General features: G+C 39.0%; 1 protein-coding gene across 5 annotated transcripts in view; it reads right to left on the bottom strand.

Annotated features, from left to right (window-relative positions):
* Positions 1 to 9,361: 9,361 nt before the first annotated feature.
* The window catches only part of PKIA (cAMP-dependent protein kinase inhibitor alpha), a 77,218-nt gene continuing 66,463 nt past the window's right edge, over positions 9,362 to 20,116 (bottom strand). For all 5 annotated transcript variants that reach the window (XM_043975587.1, XM_043975586.1, XM_043975588.1 and 2 more), the window contains exons 2-3: positions 16,458 to 16,635; positions 9,362 to 10,139 (exon numbers count right to left, since the gene is read on the bottom strand). In XM_043975587.1, the coding sequence (XP_043831522.1) occupies positions 10,060 to 10,139; positions 16,458 to 16,635 (258 nt within the window). In that variant the 3' untranslated portion in view covers positions 9,362 to 10,059. The remainder of the gene's footprint in view (positions 10,140 to 16,457; positions 16,636 to 20,116) is intronic.

The raw sequence follows: 20,116 nt of genomic DNA, 5'->3' as shown, positions 1-20,116 counted from the left end.
TTTAAAAAAATGCTTAGCACAGTTCCTGGCATATAGTGCATGTGCTTGCTACACACAAACACGTAGGTGTTTGATAAATGCCCTTCCTTCCTTCTTTTCTTCACTCCTTCCTTTAAAGTCATAAAACAAAATACATTAGATTACAAAGGAAACCAATCTTTATTGAAATATATCCCCCCTTTTCTCTCACTTTCTTCAAGGACCTCAGGTTAAGAACCTTTGTTCTAGTTCCTTGGTCCATGATGCTGTGCAGAATTACCTCTGGGAAGGCCTTTTGTAATGAGTTTCTTTAGGTCAAAATTGTTTCCATGGAAACAATTTGGTGCAGTGTTACCAAGCTGTGTTTTGATTTTATCACAGGCTCAACAATGAGGATTAAAAAGTCCTCAAAAATAAAATCTTTTCAAATACCATCTTTTTTGAGCAATCAAGTGGGCATAAGAAGTATAAACCAAAGAACATAGAAAGTAAATGTATTTTAAAAGTTTGTTATAATAGTGCTTATCAGAACAATAATAATGAACAAACATTTAGCACTATGCTAATCAAGAAGTTACTCAACATGCTTTTACTAAACACCTATTGTATGCTAGGGAGCATGCTGGATGCTAGAGAGATAAAAACAAGAGTGAAGACAAGTTTATATTCTAAGGGAGGAGACAACATGTACATATATAGCTATATTTTAAAAATACAAAGCAAATATTATGTATCATAACTTAGATTGGGCTAGAATGAGGTGAATATGAAATCATTTAACTGGGAATACACAAGTACACATTAATGATTTGATATCAACTTAGAGGGAGGTTTGCAATGGAGTGGACTAGAGATGTGTACCTAGAACCTGAATTATTTAATAATTTTATCAATGACTCTGGTGAAGAAAGCCTAGATGGGATACTTCTTAAATTTCCAGATGACATAAAGCTAAAAGGGAAGACTAACACACTGGATGAATTTCAGGATCCAAAAAGATCTCAACAGGTTAACATTAAAGACATTTACTATACCTGTATGTCTGAGTTCTCTTTTCTTCAGGGTAAGCTGAGAAACATCAGGAGACTGCAAATAGGTGTTCAGCCCAGGGTCAGGGCCCAAAGCAAAAAATGTTGAAAGAAGTATGGGAGGCAGCATGGGATAACGGAAAGGATTTGGAATCAGAAGACTTGGTTTCAACTCTTGAATTTGCTCCTTACTTATGGTGTGACCTGGACTGAGTCATCCTTTCAATTTTGATTGCCTCATCTGTAAAATGAGAATGGTCAAATGGTCTCTGAAATCTTTTTCTACTCCAATTCCTATGACTCTTAGTTTTGTTTTCCTATTCCTTTCTTACCTTATACCACCTGCTCGGAGCTCCTCTCTGGCATGTTTTAAGCTTCCCTCCTCCTAGATCTACCTTCATCCCCTTTAAATAAATATCTTCTCTCTTAGACACCATTTAATTTTCATAGTATTTAAAGTAACAGAATAATTAGACAATCTTATCTGAAGTGGGAGAGGGTTCTTTGAGGTTACATAACTATGCCCTGGTTGGTTTTTTTTTCTTCCCAGGTAATGCTTGTATTTTAACAGTGTTTCCATGGAGACATTACTGATCTTGTCTGACCAGATTAATGATGGTGGAACTTCAGACCAGATGGGTCAGAAAAGCTAAATAACAAGCAAGATGATGGGGAGTACTGGGTGGGATTGGTGGGGAGAGACTCATAGCAACCATCAAATCACATTTTGTAGGCAGCCACCTACTCCACCAACATATAGGGCTGACTCTACTTGGCCTTTTTTTTTTCCTTCATCTTCATTGCCTCTGTTATTATTCAGGTCTACATTTCCATTCACTAGAATTATGGCTATGGTCCATGTCTAGTATCTCCTCATTTGAATGCATTGTCTACAGTACTACCAGGTTAGCCTCCTATACATACAACTGTAACTGTGTCACTTTCCTACTCAAACATCTTCATTGGCTTTCTGTAGCTTTCCAGTAAAATACTACATGCTCTCAAGGCCTGATCTGTCTTTGTAGGCTTATCTTTCTCTATTTGTCTGACTATTCTATACTCCAGTCAAACTGGCCTACTCACTTTTCCTTGAACATGGATCTTGCTTTCCTGCTTCCAGTCTTTAATGCAGACAATTCTAACATAATTGGAACCCCACTTCAATTCACCATTTGTTGAAATCCTATCCCTATTTCTAGCTCTACCTCAAATAGTGCTCCTCAAAACCAGACCAAGCTCTTTCATACATTCCCCTTAGCCCATATGACCTTGTTCTTCTTTCATGTTGTTTACCACTCTGCTTTTATTTGAGGATTTCCCTGATCATCTTACAGGGTGATGAATATTTGGAACCCTGATTGTCACCATTTGGAGATGAACTGATTGCCTTCAACTATTATAAAGGGATTGGGAACTGAACTGTTTGGCTCAGACTGATGTAAATTGGAGCCACTCATTTGTCCTGGCCCATAAAAAGGTCAGTGGAAAAATTGTCCCTTTTATTCTTTCCCCTTTTCTTAATTTTAATTTTTTTTTAACGGGGCAATGGGGGTTAAGTGACTTGCCCAGGGTCACACAGCTAGTAAGTGTCAAGTGTCTGAGGCCAGATTTGAACTCAGGTACTCCTGAATCCAGGGCCAGTGTTTTATCCACTGCGCCATCTAGCCGCCCCTCACCTTTTCTTACTACAGGTCAGAGACCAGAGGTCTTTGTGCTGGCTTTGGTTCCCCTAGGGGAACCTATATCTTGACACTAGCTCCACCCTCTCCCCCAAGACCTCTAAGAACCAAACCAAAGCTACCCCAGAAGTTACAGGGATCATAAATCCAGATCTGGAAAGGGATGGTAGCAGCCAGGGTGGTAATGTGGAATATCCAGGGTTTCTGCACCCCAAGTCCCTGCATTTTTTGTTTTGTTTTGTTTTGTTGGTGAGGCAATTGAGGTTAAGTGACTCGCCCAGGGTCACACAGCTAGTAAGTGTCAAGGGTCTGAGGCCGGATTTGAACTCAGGTCCTCCTGAATCCAGGGCCAGTGCTCTATCCACTTCGCCACCTAGCTTCCCCAAGTCCCTGTATTTTGAATGACTGACAGCAGTCTTGGAGAGAGTGACAGAGGCATGTAGCAGGAGAGTGAAAAGCCCAGAAGAGTGGAAATTCAGGGTGAAACTGGAGGAGTTACTGAACACCAACCTTCTATTTAAAAAAAACCCAAAATACCAAAACCCAACAAGTGGTAGTTATTAGGCAATTCCTGTTTCTTTTGGAGAATAGGATTGCATTTGTAGTTCCCACAAGTGGAGGAATAACATGGAATTAAAGCTATGAATGCTACAGAAGAAAAAAAACAAACACTGCCACCCTCTGCTAAGAATTATATAAAATGGTGCTGGTCTAATGAAGAACTTTCTCTTTTCTAGCAAATCCAAACATGCTTTCCTTCTTGGTGGGAAATCCAAGTTTGTAAGGTAATATCACAAGGCTAGATGCCTAGATGTGTCTCGGAGGTGAAAGTGGAACACAGAAGATTGAGGATTGTCTATCAACTCCCAGTGAGTTTCTCTTTTAAGGGACTCCAAACTCATAAGTAGTATCAAGCCTAGCTAACTGACTACATGGAATATTCCAGTGAAAGTAAGACTCTCCTCAGCATGTTGTGAGGTTGCCTTTCTAGTAACCCCAAGCTAATTTTCGTTCTAAAGGGAGTCCAAATCACAGGATGGTACTATGAATCTGAGGGACTGCATAGGATGCTGGGAGAGAGCTATTATTAATCATAGAAGGACATGGATTGTACCAATTCTTTATCGACTATGAATTCTTTATATGCTTCCTATACTTTGTTTGGGGTGAAATAAAGGCTTTCCATTATCCAGTATTATTACCATAAGTGTTTACATGGGAACTGAGGACACTTTTACCCATATTTGTGGACAATGACATGAGTTATACTGGAACTATATTTGCAACTGTTCCAGAGGGAGTTATTGTCAGTGACAAAGTATTTCTCTATAAAATGCCTGCCCTTCTTTAGCACTTCTGAGCTGCCCTGTCACATGGAGTGATGATGGATCCAGAGTTACAGTCCCCAAATCTGGGTGGACTGGTGAGATTTCGGTGGGAAGAACTAAATTCAGATGGTGCCCTCTCACAGGATTGTTGTAGGTTCATTTTTCATATGATATCCTGAAGATCATCCCTTCTGAGGCTCTGGCAAGCTTTGCTCTTCTTTCCCATCCTACTTGGGAGTTGGCTGAAGCCCCAGTTGGGAGATGGTTGCTATCTTTGTAGCCTCTGTGTGTGTGTGTGTGTGTGTGTGTGTGTGTGTGTGTGTGTGTGTGTGTATATATGAGAGAGAGAGAGAGAGAGAGAGAGAGAGAGAGAGAATTCCCATTGGATGGCAGGCTTAATTAAAAAAATAATAGTGACAAGCCTTCCCTTATATCCTAAAGCTATTCACTAGCTCCTCATGATATTCTTCTTTTTTCCAACCTTGACACCTAGACTTTTACCTGGCTAGAGTTGATTCATTAAGGGAAAAAAAAAACAAAAAACCTCAGGCTACTGGCCTTTTGCTGATAAGCCTCTGTCAACTTAGAAACTCTGAAAACAGATATAAGCTTTTCCCCATTTTGGTAGGCCTCATCCTGTTACAGTTTATGTACTATTGGCAGAGAACCCCACCTTCCCCCAGGATCACCTCCATGCCACAAGAGGGCACGAGAGGAGAACTTTAGTAGAAGAATGAAGACATAGGATGTCTAAATCAAAAGTGATTCAGGACAGTCTTCCAAACCTATCGGTCTACTCAAGGAGGGCAGAATAAGAGGGAATCATTGTTGCTAAAGCATAAAATTGTATTCTAATATATGTTACCTGGTATCTACCCTAGTCAGACCAACTTCTCATATTCAGAAGCAGACTTGCAAAACAAATTGGCTTTTAGTGTTTTTGTTTATTTGTTGTATATGTCCAGTGTTACATTTTATTTATTTTTTATTTTTTTTATTTTGGGGGAGATGATGGTAGTTGGGGGTCTGGTTAATCCTTTGCTTGTATCCGCTAAGGTTACCATTGTAAAAATAGTAAAAATGGCATGGGTAATGTCTTTTGCCAAAGCACAGTGTTTGTGAGGCTCCAAAGGAAAGTGTGAGAAAGAAAAGGTATTAGGTTGCCTATCAAACTGAAGGTCTACAAGAGCCATTATGCTGACCTCATTGTTGTACACCTGTGAAACCTAGGCAGTTTACCAGTACCATTGCCAGGAAACTGAATTGCTTCCATTTGAATTGTCTCAGGAAGATTCTGAAGATCACTTGGCAAGATAAGGTACCAGACACTGAGGTCCTTTTTTGAGCTAAACTGCCAAGCGTTCAAAACCTACTGCAGAGAGTGTAACTCTGATGGGTTGGACACATTGTTCAAATGTCAAAAATATGTTTGCCTGAAAGTCTATAGAGAACTCACACAGGGCAAGTAGTCATGTGGAGGCCAGAAGAAATGATAGGATGACATTCTCAAGGTCTCTCTGAGGAACTTTGGAACAGATTATGTAATATGGGAGATAAGCCCAGTATGGGGTGCCTCATGCTCCATGTTTGAAGCAGAATTGCAGTACCTCAAAAATAAATGTGAGATGCAGAAATTTAGAGACATCTCTACCACAAATGTTCACATGGACTATTTGTACCTAACTTATGGTAGAGTCTTTGGATACACTGTACCTGGAAAGTATATTGCCAAACTAAGTGAAGTTATCCACATCATTCAATATTTCTCCATTTGCTATAACCAGTGTTTCTACATGGTATTGAATGGTGGAGAACTTGGTTTTTTTTAGTGTTAATTATTAAGCAAAAATTAGCACAAGTAGCAGAGAATCGATCTATACTTTCACGCAGAAAGTTCCATACCAACTCTCTACTTTAGTCTTGGCTTATATACTTTTTAAGTTAAATATATGTTTTTATCATGGGGGTAGAGGAGTCACAAAGCCTTTCTGACAGAAGTAGTGAGGTGATAGGTGATAACCTGCTCTTTACTTCAAGTAGTAGTATGTTCCCATGACATTTATATGTGTTGTGTGGTTTTTGTCACATACAAATTAGCTAATTAATCATTTTAGGTGTTCACACTTTATGGTATTGACCTAAACAACTGAAACCTACAATTTCTTTTAAATGGATGCTACACAGAATCCCTAACTCCTACACTATATTCACACCTTCCTTTGCTTCCAAGAACAAAGTAATCTGCATAGCATGAATCATCTCTGGGACAACATACCCTATGAGAGAAATAAAATCTGAGTCGTAAAAACAAAAGTCGTGCACACCACACACATAAAAACTGTTAATTGATTGTTCTGAGGACTAAGGAATTCAAATCTATGTGTTGGAATGGTTTGTAAGTTAACTAAAATAAAATCATTTGGAAATAACATCAGCTTCTTTTGGCTAAATATGTAGGAAATGAAGGTATTGAAGAGATTTTTTTTCCTACTACTCTGGGGTTGAAAATTGGTTAGGAGTCAAGAGCAAAAAAAAACAAAAACAGGATGTGATCTTGAGGTGATGTGAGATCATAGTGAATTTTCAGTGCAGATTTTTAAAACAACTAATGCCATGCATCATAGTGAATCTACAATGTCAATTTAAAAAATAGATGACCTCATGTACAATCCTCTGATCATCCCTGTCAAAGGCACTTAAGGCCAGTTCTGGGGTTTACAACTTCAAATTTGTAGAGATCTTGAAGTAAATTCAAAAGAAAGCCATAGAGGTGATTAATGGGCCTATATGCTCTAGGCAATTTTATAAGACTCTATTCATAAATGCACATGCCATTAGCTTCTTCAATTTGAAAATTGTAGTCCCTGGGGAATACTGTCTTTTAGAGGATTTGAACTTTTACTCTAAAAGAGCAGATGATCTCAGTCCAAAGGCTTCTGCAGCCTTCTCCTAGCCTACTGGCCAAGGGCAGCTGCAAAAGCCCTGCAAAGAAACCTAGATTTTCTAACCAAAAGAAATGAGTCCTCCCACTTGAGCTGTTCTCTAGCACATGGTATCAAAGAACAGCAGCAGAGAGGAAGAGGATGCTGAGCTAAACACTAGCAGATAGTTTCATATACTCAGGAGACATCTAACACTGAATGTGTCACCCAAAGGGTCCAGAAACAACAAAGATATCACTGGATGATTTGTAATATCAGAAGCATGAACTGTCCCAGCAACATGTGTGCCCTGGCCATACCATATTCCCTCCCCACTGGTGGTGTGGAAAGCCGTAGGATGACAAATCTATCTTGTTTACTGTCTTTTGCTTTGAGAAAATATCCTCAACGGCTGGCTGGTAAAACATTTTAGTGGGGACTTGTGAGCTATATGGTATTAGGTGGATAATCAACATCTAAAATATGGTTTGAGTCTGGGGTAGCAGCATTTATGGGTTGGAGCCCTTGGTTCTTTGAAACCATACAAAGGTTAAAAACTGTCCCTTACTGTTACTTTCCCTCTTTATCCTGTCTATATGATGACCCTCAGTGGCCAGTAATCTTAACAATTCATTCCTGTAGCTGGCTGTTTTATGTGCTTGCTTATAAAGGTGCTTATAATAAAGAGTGAGTTGTAATATATGGTGACCCCACAAATTCCTTTCAATGTATTGAAGTACCTATTATTTGTTTGAAATTGAATTTCAGATTTACTTATTTAAGTTTTTGTTTCCTTTTTCATTCATTCATTCATTCATGCCTAGACTGAAAAATGCAGTGTCCACAGTCCCCTACTGATTTGTATGGAAGCTTTGACCTGCTGTTTCTAATGTGGGTTAGTATGCCCCCACCATAAGCAGATTGGTTTCACCCTATTCCTAGGAGCTCATCATATTGGCTTATTATGGATAACCAGTTGGCTTAGCTCTGCTGCAGCTCAGAACTCCTGAGCTCAAGTGATCCACCAGCCTTAGCCTCCCAAGTAGTAGGGTTTATAGACATGTACCACCACATGTGTCCACATTGACTTTATGAAAGACATAATGTGTTGTATGTTTTCCCTAGTTATGTAAGGGTTAAAAAAAATACATGAAGACCTCATCCCCACCCCACTGCCCAGTCATTTGGGAAATACCATCAGGAGAAATGTGTATACACTTAACTTCTGTGACTGCATAGAAAACCTAACTCCCTGATATGTCCATGTTAACAGATAAATTGTCCTTTAGGAAGAGAACTACCTACTATACTCAGCAGTGAAGTGAAGGTTAAATAGATTTTTTTTATTGATACAGTATTCCAGCTGCCTGCCATTTTTTCCAATCATTCATGAACCAGAGTCATACTGCTGGTTTCTTATTTATTACCACTAATAAATGATCGTATAATACTGACCAGAAGGGTTACACATCTCACAGAAAACTTCCATGTGACAAGCACCATGATATGGACTGTAGAAACACAGCAGGGGCCATAAACAGTATGAAAGAAGTTTTGTTAATCCAATAATGATGATTATTACATACCAGAAAGCAATCACACTAGTTATTAGTAAAAGTTTACAAACATTAAAAAGTGCATAATAACATCTGGAGCCATTGAGGCCTGAAAAAAAGACACCACTTTTATCTTAACAATTTAAAAATCAAAATGAAACCAAAAGAAAAAAACCCAAACAAACCCCAAACAGCAGGGCTTTACTTATGTGATTAGTGTCCACATGATTATGATGGGATCATTTCTCCACTTTTTTTCAACCTTACATTGGGAGGTGGATTTCCCCCCCCCCATATCAAAGGAGTAGCACAAATCTATACTTTAGCAACAGAAAATTAGGTCCTCCACAAAGACACATTTCCAATTCTTGGAATGACTTTTCCCCCTCTATTTCCCTCTCAAAAGCTTAAAAGTGATCCAAAAAAAACCAAACCCAAACAAACTGAAGTTTTAAAAGCTCCCAAAACTGAGAGAAAAACATGAATTGATATATTGATTCCCAATTCCTGAACAAACATGTAGCAAGGGGCAGGCAAAGTGGCTATTTCAAATATAACAGGGGCATCACATACATTGCATTTTAAGAGAATATTCACATTAATGAATCACTTAGGAGGCCTGTGTAACAATGTAACAATACATCAGTGTAGATGAGTTAGCATTAAGCCCAATCAATATAGGAGGTGACATTTGAATCCATCATGTGTACACCAGCACATTATACTAGGGGGAGTAAAAGAAGGTGGTGGGGGAGGTAAAGGAAGAGGGACAGAGGGAGGAAGGGAGAGAGAGGGAGAGAGAGGGAGAGAGAGGGAGAGAGAAGGAGAGAGAGGGAGAGAGGAGGGGGGGGGCAGAGAGAGAGAGAGAGAGAGAGCGAGAGCGAGAGCAAGAGCGAGAGAGAGAGAGAGAGAGAGAGAGAGAGAGAGAGAGAGAGAGAGAGAGAGAGAGAGAGAGAGAGAGACCAAGAGAGAGAGAGAGAGCACTTTAAAAATAAGTGGTAGAAAAATTCACAGTAACATAATTTTTTTCCATAAGCAAGGGGGGCAGTGTTGAGCATCTAAATCATATAATACAAAAACATTGTAAAACACAAATACATGGTTCTAAAAACAGTGCTTTCTTTATGATTCTTTTTTACTGGGAGAAAACTTTGGCCAAAGATTTTTTTAAGCTCTGAGGATCACTTTAACCCTTTGCAAATAAACACAATTAAATCCTCTGACATTAAGAGGGGCCATTTTGCTACAAGAAGAATCAATCATCATCTTTTCGTGCTACTCTCTACAAGCATTTCATCATGGGATCAGGTGAAAGGATCCATCCGATGGAGATGTCCCAAGCTTAGCCATGCCAATTCAACCACTGCTAATGACAGAGGTAGAGAAAAGTCTGTCTGCAGCTGCTTTAGCCTGTGTCCCCATTTTTAATAGGACAATGAGCAGGTTTCAGCAATGCAGAACAGCCATTTTTTCTTTCCTCTCCTCTTACTTATGGAAATACATGCATTCCAATCAGGCCTTGAAGGGTGATAACATCAGCAGCTGTGTCTGTAGGGCCGGGGGAGACATTAACTATCTTGCTTGGGTGCTCCCCCCTGGTTCTCCCCAGATTGCTCCGGTGGGCTTTTCTGCCCATCTCCTTCTCCTTCTGTAAGAGAAAAAGATCAAGGGAAAAAGTTAAAAAAAAAGGGGGGGGGGGGAGAAACTTATTAGTGACAATTAAGAAAAGATCCTGGGTGGCAAGGGCAGCTAGGTGGTGCAGTGGATAAAACACCAGCCCTGGATTCAGGAGGACCTGAATTCAAGTCTGACCTCAGACACTTGACACTTACTAGTTGCATGACCCTGGGCAAAATCACTTAACCCTCAATGCCCCACAAAAAAAGAAAAAAAAAGAAAAGAAAAAAAAAAGAAAAGATCCTGGTATGTATGACTTTTCCCTCTGAGACCTGAAAGAACACTTTGTATTCCTTTTAAGTGTTTATGTTCCATTTTGCTACGGATATCATGTCATGTTTTATATTTTCTTACTAGAATGCAAGCTTCTGAAGGGTTAGGGACTTAGCTCTCCCAGCCCCAAACATAGTGTGCTCTGCAGCTATCAGCCTCTTAATTAATGGCTGCTGAACTAAACTGAGAAGCAGCAGAAACCAGGGAAAAACAAAACACATTGTGTGCTTGGAGATAAATTGAGAAGACTTCAAATCCTCAATTGTAGTCATGGCGCTTTTGCTTGGTAAGCAGCCAGTCATGAAGACAATGACTTAAATGTTTCAAGGACTGGTTGGTTCTGATGTTGTGACATGTGCCATGAGCTCTGGATATCCCCATTCAAAAAACAAGGCTATAATTAACTCCCATCTTGGAATGGTCTTTCTTTGTGCATATGTGTAACTGGGTAAATAAATGGGAAACTACATAATCATTTTATGAGACACCTAAATAGATAGCTTTACTTTTCTTCAATATATATAGTCATGTTTTCTAAGCAGCTAACCAAAGGCAAGTGATGTCTGCATATCTAACTTCATGTCATATATTTAGAAGCATGGGGAAAAAAATTCAACCTATCATCTTTAGAACATGGTGTTAATCCGCCAATTATGGTATCAAGGACAAATGGATCTCAGTACAGTATTTAAGAATGGGGGGGGGGCATCTAGGTGGCACAGTGGATAGAGCACCAGCCCTGAGTTCAAATCCGACCTCAGACCCTTGACACTTACTAGCTGTGTGACCCTGGGCAAGTCACTTAACCCCAAATGCCTCACCCCCCCCCAAAAAAAAAAAGAATAGGGGGGGTGGGGATTTGCACAGCATAGTGGTCTTATTACTTTAACTTTCAAGACAAATGGGGCAGAGCCAAGATGGTGGAGGAAAGGCAATGACTTGCCTCAGCTTTCCCCAAGACCCCTCCAAATACCTTCAAATAATGCCAGAACAGGTTATGCCAGCACAGACCCAGCTATAAAAATATGTATACTCTTTGACCTAGTAATACTACTATTAGGTTGGTATCCAAAAAGAGAAGAAAATCAAAAAATTGAATTCAAAATTGAGGAGATGCCTATCAATTGGAGAAAGTCTGAACAAACTGTGAGATGAGATTATGAGGGAACACTATTGTGCTATAAGAAATGATGAGCAGAATGCTAACAGACAAACTTGGAAAGACTTAATTGAGCTGATGCAAAGTGAAATGTACTATATATAAAGTAACAGCAATATTGAATGACAGCTATTTTCAACAATACAATGATCCAAAACAACTCTGAAGGACTTATGAAAAATGCAATCCATCTCCAGAGAAAGAACTGATGGTCTGAATACAGATTGAAGCATAATTGGTTTTTAGTTCCTTTTTCTTAAGTTTTTTTTGTGTTTTCTTTCACAACTTGAATAATGTGGAAATGTTTTGCATGACTACACATATATATATATAACTTATACCGAATTGCTTGCATTCTTAACAGGGGAGGGGAGGGGAGAGAGGAAGGAAGAGAATTTGGAACACAAAGTTTTAAAAATTGATGTTAAAAATTGTTTTTACATGTAATTTGGGAGAAAAGAAAATAAAAAAACACAAACAGCAAAACTTAAAGGACATGATCACCTGACAGCTGGCCATTCCCTTGCATGAAATAGGCTGGGATCTCAATTCACCTCCCAAAAAACAAATGCACTGTGATTGGAACAGCCTCCACGGCAACTGGCACCCTCAACAGCAATTTCAGCCAATGACATCTTTAGAAGCTAAATAATCCTCTCAACAAGGCAAGGACATCATAGTAGAGGCAAAAAAAAAACCCCAACAGATTTGTATTGTTCCATATAAAGGTTATTTTTTCCACACATTTTGCAGGTATTAAAACTTAAGTCCAGTTTGTGTCAGTACTTTTTTACTTTTGAGGAGATCCTATCTTGGGAAGTGAGTTATGTCTACATTCAGACTGATCGAGTTAAGGAGAATAGAAATGAAAAGTGACCCTGGGCAAGTCACAACTTCTGAGAGCCCTCATTTCCTCATTTGTAAATATGGGGATAACAGTAGTAGTACTTATTTCATCGTACTTTGGAAACCTTAGAGAAATGGTGTCAATCTCAAACAGAAATAGGGGTGGGGGAGACTAATCTATACATGGGGATCCCTTCTGGCATACTGCTTAGTTTTTTTTGTTTTTGTTTTTGCAGGGCAATGAGGGTTAAGTGACTTGCCCAAGGTCACACAGCTAGTGTTAAGTATCTGAGGCCAGATTTGAACTCAGGTCCTCCTGAATCCAGGGCCGGTGCTCTATCCACTGCGACACCTAGCCACCCCTTTCCCAATTACATTCTAATCTGGTTTGGGCCACCCTCCAGTGTTATGCACTGAGTAATTACTATCATTACATAAAATCTCCAGTTTACTAGAGTTGCAGTCTAAAAGTTCATTTCTATATGAATTGTTTAGAAATCGGAATACATTTTCTCCTCATGGAAACAAAGTCATAGACTGGCAAATTCCCAAGCCAGCTCACATCTATGCTGGGTATGTTTTCCCTTCTTCCCTCTGCCTCTTAGAATCCTTTATTTCCTTTAAAGTTCAACTCATATGACATCTGCTATATGAGTCCTTTCCCTATAACCTGCCTTCCAAATCACCTCACATTGGTATAGTGTGCACTCACACTGGTCCCTGTTGTCCCCCCCCATCCAAAAAAGGACATGTCCCTTCTTTCAAATGTCAGGTCATGTAGTAATTCCTGAAAAGCCAAGACTTCTCATTTAATTTTTAATTATTTAGGAAGCTTTTTGTAATAGGGAATCAAAATATTACTTGCTGCAACTTCTACCCATTCATTACTCCTAGCTCTGATCTCTTGGGCCAAGCAGAACAACTGGTCGGTCACACAATAATTTTTCAAAAACTTGAGGACCCCGGGGCGGCTAGGTGGTGCAGTGGATTAAGCACCGGCCCTGGATTTAGGAGTACCTTAGTTCAAATCTGGCCTCAGACACTTGACACTTACTAGCTGTGTGACCCTGGGCAAGTCACTTAATCCCCATTGCCCCGTAAAAAAAAACAAAACAAAAAAACTTGAAGACCCTCATCATGTGCCAACACATCCCTAGTTCCAACAACTGATCTTCAAATGGCATGCTCTAACATGTTGGTTACTTGTCTCTATCTGCCTTCAATTAAAAAAAAATACCATTCCTAAAACATAATACCCTAACCTGGATTGTGTTCACTCTTCACATAAATCTTCATTTTATTCATGATTCAGCTAAAGTACCACCTTTCCACAGGAAGCCCAATGGCCAGTATGCTCCCCAGCTACCATATTTGTCTTTGTATATTTAGTGCATAGCAGAATGTCTGGCACATAATACATGCTTAATAAATGCTTGCTGACCAAATGATTGACAAAATAGATATTTATATCACTAAGAAAGGATTTTCATTATCGATGAAAACAGGAGAAAAGAGCTTTAAAAATGGGTTTAGGTCCTTTCTAGATTTTGAATTCTCTTGGGTCTTACAAAGTTCACAAATGAAATCAGTACCAGAACACTGTATGTTCTCAAGGCCTTAATTTCCTTGTATGTACAAAGGAATTATAATAGCATTTATTTCATAAGATTTTTTTATTTTTTACTGAACATAGTTACTTTTCAGAATGTGTACTAAAATACCTATCATAAAATCCAAAAAATAATTACCAAGCACATCTATTACGTGCAAAGTGATACAACAGTTACAAAAATGAAGATATGGTCTCTACCCTAAATGAGATTACCATCTAGTAGGAGAGGTAAAGCAGATAACTGCAGTACAAGAGGTATCATCAGTATTAAAAAGGAGGTACAAACAACAACATCAAAGGAAGCAGAAAGGTAAAAAATATGAGTAGAAAAGAAAGGCCAAAAAAAAAAAAGAAGAAAGAAAGAAAGATCATTGGATTTGGCCATTAGGAAGTCAGCAGCAACCCTTAAATCAGTCATTCTTATGTTTTTGATATCTGTTCTCTCTGTCTCCCCATGCTTCCAGTTATCACTTCTTACTATGGTATAAAGAGTGGTGAGAGGTATATGCAAGAACACAAGAAGCTGAGAGGTGTGGCTGAAAAGGAAGTGGAAGCAGGAAGTTTTGATCTTTTTCAAGGAGTTTGTTGGTGAAGAGAAGTATCCTTGAGGATACAAGGGTTGAGGTTAAAAAGATACAGGCTAGAGGGATAGGAGAGGTGATAGAAAAGGATGGGTGAATCCTTGTCAGTTATGTTGTAGTTAATCAGATAGGTGGCAAAATAGATAGAGTGCTAGGCCTGGAGTCAGTAAGACCTGAGTTCAAATCGAGCCTCAGACACTAGCTATGTGGTCCTGGGTAAATAGCTTAACTTATCCTTGTCTCAGTTTCTTCAACTACAAAATGGGGATAACATATATATATATATATATATTAAAAAATGGGGATAAATATCTCTAGAGGGACTGTGAAGATCAAATGAAATATCTGTAAAGCACTTGGAACACTGACTGGAATTTAGGAGGTACTTAATAAATGTTTATTCCCTTTTTCCTCTCATGCTGAGGATTCTTTTTCTGGCATGGGCTGGATTAGAGAACAGCTGTGGTGAGTTCCAGCTCTGAAATTATGATTTTGGGAATGATACCTTTCCCCATATGAACATGTTTGTCTGTCTGGGTTTCTACTTCTTTCCAGTATAGATAGACACTCAGCACATCAATATTGAAAAATTATGAACTCCAAGAATGTTGGGAAGTTCTGATGAATTAGGTAAAATGGAGAATTACTACAATTACCTCAGAATCATGGAATGTTTTGTTCTCCCATTTCTATTCTTCAGTTAGAGAGTTCTCCTTCCATATAAGGAAGGGCAATGCTTGCACAGCTAAGCAGCCACTTGATACAATGGATTTTCTCTCCATTACTTTTTGGGGGCTTTATTTTCTCTATTCAACATGGGATAGGGGTAGGGATAGGGATTCAAAATTTATTTGTGTTTATGTAAGATATACTACCCTTGTTAAATTTAGAGGACCATTAGTGATTATGAAATGTCCAAAAAAAACATGACACACAAATATGTACAATGAGGCTCAGAAATCAGTATAACCATGGGAAAATGCTTCCATAGGTCACCTGAGCAAAGGAGATTAATGACAAATGGGCTCCATATGCCCTAAAATAGTTGTAGCAGCAAAGAACTGGGGGACAATGTAGGTGCACATCAAACTGGGCTCGTATAAACCAATCTCTACATTTGAGTAATAGAAACATGAATGTACTAAATTTAAGAAAAGATGACTACAACAAATACAGAGAAGCACAAGAAAATTTATATGAACTGTTACAAAGTGATATAGGTAGATTCAAGGAAGCAATATCCTGTACACATTGACAACAATTAAAATGAAAAGAACAACAAAACAAAGGAAACTGAAGGCTGTCAAAAAATTAATGAACAAATTTAGCTCTAAAGCAGATATTGAGAAAATACCTTCCCACTGCTTCTTTGTATATACTGCGGACTATGGATGTGGAACACCGCACATATAATGAAACTTTTTGGGAGATGAATTTTTTTTCCTCTTTGTTATAACAGATAGTTCTCTGGGAGGGTAGGTGGAAAAGGAAACATTGGGAAATCTAAGTAATGTAAGAAAAAAATATGAAAATCTACTGGAAAAATAGAGTGGTAATGACTAAGAAGTCAAAATTGGTCACTTACCTTTGTCTAGAATCCTAAAAAGCACAACTTTTCATCCAAGGTTATATTCATATATTGCTCTTCATATTTGACCAAGTCCCAGTGAGCTATCTCTCAATCATCCCATGAACATACATGTGTGTGAGCTGGCCTAACACTCATCACCATATTTACCAAATTCCTCAAATCACTACCTTCCAGGAAAGATTCCCTTACCCCTTCCCTCCTCCCCAAAACTCACCCACATCACTTACCAGGCTTGTTGATATCAAGGTCCGATAGCTTAAGGGAGACATCACTGGTATTGGTGGTCGAAGAAGTCACGATGATGTCGTGGATGGCATTCCTTCTACCGGTTCTTCCCGAAGCAATAAAATCTGCATACGTAGTTTCCACATCCGTCATTGCTAACAAATATCCACATAGCAGTGCCTGTAGAAGACAATAGGAAAGATGAGGTGAGTATATAAAAGGCAGTTACATGTTCCACTATTGTCCTGCAGCAACAGGAACTAAAAAAAAAAAATCCCATTTTAAGTCTGTTGAAAGACTTAAGTGCAGCTTGCAAATTTGGCTTTTTTGCTAAGGGTTGTGTGACTAGATCATAAAACTCCTCTCTGACCTCAGTATCCTCACCTGTAAAATGGACTAGATGTTTTCAGTTCTCATCTAGCTCTAAATCTTATTATGATTCTAAGGGGAAAATAAGTACAATTTTCAAAGTAATATTTATTTTGAGAAAACAATAGAATGTGGCAAAAATGGCACTGGCTGTGGAATCAGGAGGTCTGAGATACAGTGACAGTTTTCATGTTCATCAACACTATGATTTCAGATAAATCATTAAAGTCTTAGAACTTCAGATTTCCTCATATGTAACTAAAATAGGGATAATGATACCTGCTACAGAATGAGTAGCAGAACTAGTAGTAGGTTCTAGGTCTCCTGATGCTCTTCCTCCTAAACCGGGGTCAACAAACCTCAACCTCCAGGCCAAATCTGGCTGGCTTCCTGTTTTTGTAGGCCCTCCAGCTAAGGATGTATTATTACTTTTTGAGATAAAGTTTTATTTTACTAAATGGATGTAAGAATCATTCTTAACCCCAGGGCTATACAAATATAAGCAGAGGGCCTTCAGTGGGTTCTAGTTCGTTGACCCATGCATTAAACCAATTAAACCATGTACTTTCCATCCTAGGATTTGGGTAAGGTTGTGAGCCTTGTTCTTATGATTTATGATTTGTTCACTTGAATGAATATTAAGAATACTTTTATTATTAACCTACAATATATAACATTTTTATCACTGTATTTCCAGACATAATACAATGCTTGCACATAGTAGGGGTTTACTAAATATGAAATGAATTTGAGTTTAAGAGAACACAAATGTTTATCTGAGGCAAATGCAATAGGTTTCTCATATCAAAGCTCTCAGGAAGATTATATAAGAAAAGAGATATTAGAAAATTACAAGATCATAGGTCTAGAGTTGGAAGAGACCCTCTGAAGCCATTAAGGCCAATCTCCTCATTTTACATATGAGGAAACAGAGACCCAAGGACATTAAGTGATTTCCCCAAGGTCAATAAGGTAGTATCAGACGTGTTATCTGAACCTTGGTCCTTAGGGTCCCCTCCTTAGTTCTGCTATTGCCTCATGTGTAACAGCCTGACTCTATTGGGTAAGGTCCTGAGCCTGTAGACCAGTGTTATTTCTGTGGTTGCTTTATCACTTTCTATGGTGACGGTAAGATTTCTTTGCATTTCACAGTATCCCAGTACATAGCAGCCAGAAGGAGAACATGTTCCTTGAGGGTAGATGAATTAAATTACAAGAGAGGGAATAAAAATGAGAAAGTTATTTTGGTGTGTATTCATCAGGTGGATATCAAGGACAAATTTTCAAAAAAGATCACATATCTAGAGCTGGAATGTGCCCCAGAGGTCATCTATACCCCAGGTGTCCTATTTTACTGAGGAGAAAACTGAGGACTGGAGAGTTTGTCACCAGCCTAACATCACAGAAGTAAAAAATAGTCAAATGATTAGCATTTATTAGGTACCTACTATGTGCTAAGGTAGGTGTCACAATGGATAGAATATCATCTTCCTGTGTTTAAATATAGCCTCAGGCACTTAGTAGCTGTGTGACCCTGGGCAAGTCATTTAACTGTTTGCCTCAGTTTCCTCATCTGTAAAATGAGCTGAAGAAGGAAATGGCAAACCACTCCAGTATCTCTGCCAAGAAAACCCCAAATGGGGTCATGGAACATCAAACATGACTGAAAAACAACAACATATGTACTAAGCACATCAGAGCCAGAATTTGTACTCCAAACTGGCACATTTCACACTGCACCACAATTCCTCAATACATGTTGAGATCAAATTTTAGCAGAGGAAAGAACCTCAAGATCATTTCATCCAGCTTCTTTCCCATCTCATTTTTTCTTTTTTTCAGGGCAGTGAGGGTTAAATGACTTGCCCAGGGTCACACAGGTAGTAAGTATCAAGTGTCTGAGGCCGGTTTAAACTCAGGTCCTCTTGAATCCAGGGCTGGTGCTTTATCCACTGCACCACTTAGCTGCCCTTTCTCATCTCATGTTGAACAAAATTATCAGCACAGGAAGAAACTTGAAGATCATCTTATTCAATTTTCCTATTTTTCAAATGAGTTAAAACTGAGGTAAATTGGCTTGACTGAGGCCACAGACAACGAGGTGGAGGCAGAGCTGAGTTTAGAACCCAGGTCAGACCCATGTTCTGTGCTTCCTAGTCATTATATTTGACTGTAATGCACTAGCTTCAGTAACACCATTTAAGAAATGTTATATTCTGAACTCTATTAAGAGACACCTCAGATGTATGAAGAAAATTGATATTAAAATACTTGATCTCAAAAAAGGCATGAATGAAGCACTTCTTAACACATACTATGTGCAAAGCATTGTGCAAAACATTGGGGATACAAAGAGAAAAGTAAGGATAGTCTCTGTTCTTATGGAGCTTACATTCTAGTGAAGGAAAGAACACAAATAGAAGCTCCAAGTTGGAAAGGTCTCATGGTCCCTAGGTATAGTGACAAAGCAGATGCTAATGTCTCTTCCTCAGTATCATTCCTACTGATGAAATGGGTTCAGTTTCTGATCTGGAACCATTTGACAGTACCCAGGACTCTGGTGGCAAGAACTTTTGTTTCTGATCTTCGGTCACTGTGACTGTAGGACCTGCAGGATGCATCTCCACAGGGGCTGCTTCTTAGGATCATGGCAAGGGGCATTGGTCTGTCCCCATCAAGATCTATGGGGAGATGGATGGTGTGACTTATCTGGCACATACTACCTCCCATTTCTCCCCATCAGGATGTCTTGTTGATTTGGCTAGGCTGACTATCCTGTCCTGTGTTGCAGTTGGTTGATAGTTGGTGGGGATAGCTGGCCTCTTCTCTACAGGAGTTGCTTCCGCAAATGATGGCTGTGAAGGCTGGACTGGGAACAACATGGAATAGTGGATAGAGTGCTTGTCTCAGAGTCAGGAAGACCTGGATTAAAATCCTGCCTCAAGCAACTAACACTATGCCATTGCTGGGCAGGTATTAATCTGCATTGGTAGAGTAAGTTCCTTGCTAGGAACCCCTTTATACTGATGAAATCACAAGCTTGACCAAATGTATATTATAAAAATGCATGCACACATACCTACACAATTCAGAGCCCCAACAGTAAATGAATTCTCTAAGTATAAATGGTGTGAATGACTTCATCAGGAAAACACTGACATTAGTCATACCCTGCCCCCATTTCTATATCTTTGTGCCCCAAACAAAGCAAAAATGCAAATTACTCTCTTCTCACTGACTTACATAATTTTAGCCCCCAAACACCCAAGTCATAACCTAGAACATCTGCTTC

The sequence above is a fragment of the Dromiciops gliroides genome, chromosome 1 (genome assembly GCF_019393635.1).
Source record: "Dromiciops gliroides isolate mDroGli1 chromosome 1, mDroGli1.pri, whole genome shotgun sequence".
Lineage (NCBI taxonomy): Eukaryota > Metazoa > Chordata > Mammalia > Microbiotheria > Microbiotheriidae > Dromiciops > Dromiciops gliroides.
Note: the sequence above shows the minus strand (reverse complement) of the source record. Positions and strands in the feature narration are given on the sequence as shown.